This window comes from Camelina sativa, chromosome 10 (assembly GCF_000633955.1).
Source record: "Camelina sativa cultivar DH55 chromosome 10, Cs, whole genome shotgun sequence".
NCBI lineage: Eukaryota > Viridiplantae > Streptophyta > Magnoliopsida > Brassicales > Brassicaceae > Camelina > Camelina sativa.
The window spans coordinates 10,142,899-10,144,886 of record NC_025694.1 but is presented as its reverse complement, the minus strand read 5'-3'; the positions used below and the strand labels follow the sequence as shown (position 1 = coordinate 10,144,886).

General features: G+C 35.8%; 1 protein-coding gene across 1 annotated transcript in view; it reads left to right on the top strand.

The window, feature by feature from the left end:
• LOC104718280 (general transcription factor IIE subunit 1-like) overlaps positions 59-1,988 on the top strand; it is a 3,363-nt gene continuing 1,433 nt past the window's right edge. The window contains exons 1-6 of the mRNA XM_010435991.2: positions 59-532; positions 615-743; positions 861-981; positions 1,112-1,225; positions 1,325-1,434; positions 1,532-1,715. Of these exons, the coding sequence (XP_010434293.1) occupies positions 477-532; positions 615-743; positions 861-981; positions 1,112-1,225; positions 1,325-1,434; positions 1,532-1,715 (714 nt within the window). The 5' untranslated portion in view covers positions 59-476. The remainder of the gene's footprint in view (positions 533-614; positions 744-860; positions 982-1,111; positions 1,226-1,324; positions 1,435-1,531; positions 1,716-1,988) is intronic.

Sequence of the window (1,988 nt, the reverse complement as noted above, 5' to 3'; positions counted from 1 at the left end):
AAAAAAAAAAAAAAAAAAAAAAACCCTCAATTTTGTTGTTCGCTCTGGCTCTGTCCTCTGTGCCGCGTTCTCGTACCCTCTCGAACTCTCCGGTAAAAAGCTTCGATGATCGGACTGATACTCTTAGATAAATAATATCATCGCTATTTCTCGTAGAAACTTGACGCTTAAGATTTGTCTGGTTCTCTAGTTGTTGTTTCGATTCGAGTTTTTAACGCTCCGAAACGTAGAAATCCCTAATTTACGATGTTAATCAACCACCATTGCCTCTTATCATGTGTGTTTTAGGTGTCATTATCCGTAGAAATGGTTTCTCTGTGATGATTTGATTCTTAATTCGTACGTGTCTGATCTGGTGTAATTTTGTGTGGGGGTTTTGAGGGTTTCCCCCAGAGGTTTGTATCTCAAAATACATTAAACCTTAACAACTGGTTCTTCCTTCTGGTAAATGTTAGTATCTGGTTTTGTTAAATCCAATGGATAAGTCAGTCACTGTGGTGCATAAGACCGTTGTGCTCGAGCCATTTATGAGGTAAATTCTATTTACCCATTTCTATCCTAATCACACACATATCCTTTTTTTTTGTAATTACTATGTTGTTGCATTTTGGCAGGCTGGTGAGGATTGCAGCAAGGGTTTTCTATTTAGATAATCCGACGGAGACAGATAATAATAATCAGCAGAAATCTGCTAAAGATGGCAGTAGATGCACTGCCACTATGATGCTGGACGTGCTTACGAGGTTTATATTGCACTCTCTTCTATTTCTCTATCCACTAATATAGTCTATTAGGTGAATTTTTTTTACTTACTTTCATTTCTGGTTGTTTTTTTTTTCTTTGGTTTTTGTGTCTGTTAGGCGACAATGGGTAAGAGAAGAAGACTTGGCAAAAGAGTTGAAGCAGAATGCCAAGAAACTTCGAAAATTAATTAGATTTTTTGAAGAACAAAAATTTCTCGTTCGTTACCACAGGAAAGAGGTTTGTGCAGAAACTATCTTCTTTCAGATTGTTTATATATAGCACATATATTGCATAATATTGTTTTTTCTCTCTGTAACATTTCTTTTAATTACTCTGCTGTTTTATTGATTCTCAATCTTTTCAATAGACTGCAAAGCGTGCAAAGATGTATAGTTTCGCAGTGGCTGCTACAACTGATGGCCGAGCAGAGGACAACGTTAAGTTCCATACACACTCATATTGCTGTCTTGATTATGCACAGGTATGCTTCATGTCCCTACGACCTTCTTCTTTCTTTTAGTTTGCTGTTTTTTTAAAAAAATCATCAAACTAACCCTTTAGAACTTCTTCTCTCTTACAGATATATGATACTGTTCGTTATAAACTGCACCGGATGAAGAAACAGTTCAAAGATGAACTAGAAGATAAGAATACTGTTCAGGAGTATTGCTGTCCTAACTGCAAAAGGAAGTAACGTTCACTACTCTTTTTTTTTGTAATTAAATCGTTACACTGATGGGTTGTGTTATTTTCCCGAAAGCTGAATGGATTCTCATTTTTGGTATAGATATAATGCACTGGATGCCCTGAGATTAATTTCTATGGAAGACGATTCTTTTCATTGTGAAAATTGCAATGGTGAACTTGTTATGGAATGTAACAAGCTATCTTCCGAAGAAGTAGTAGATGGAGGTGACAATGCAAGGAGACGGCGGCGGGAAAAAATAAAAGTTTGGATTCAGAATATGGAGGTCTGTGTATACTGTTTTAGCCGCTTAGCTCAATGAAAATTTGATAAAACATTAATTGATTTGGCTTCACTAAAGCTGTGCATTGTTCCATATTCATGATGACACAGAACGATATATGATCTTGATTAGGTTTCTAAGAGATCCGTTCTTAAATGTCCAATGCTTGAGATTACAAAAATAATAATAGGACTCTGTGGTTTTATTTAAAAGTCTCCTTGATGGTTAGTATTATTTGTTTGCAACAAGTAATTCATGGCTTATGTTCTAGTACTT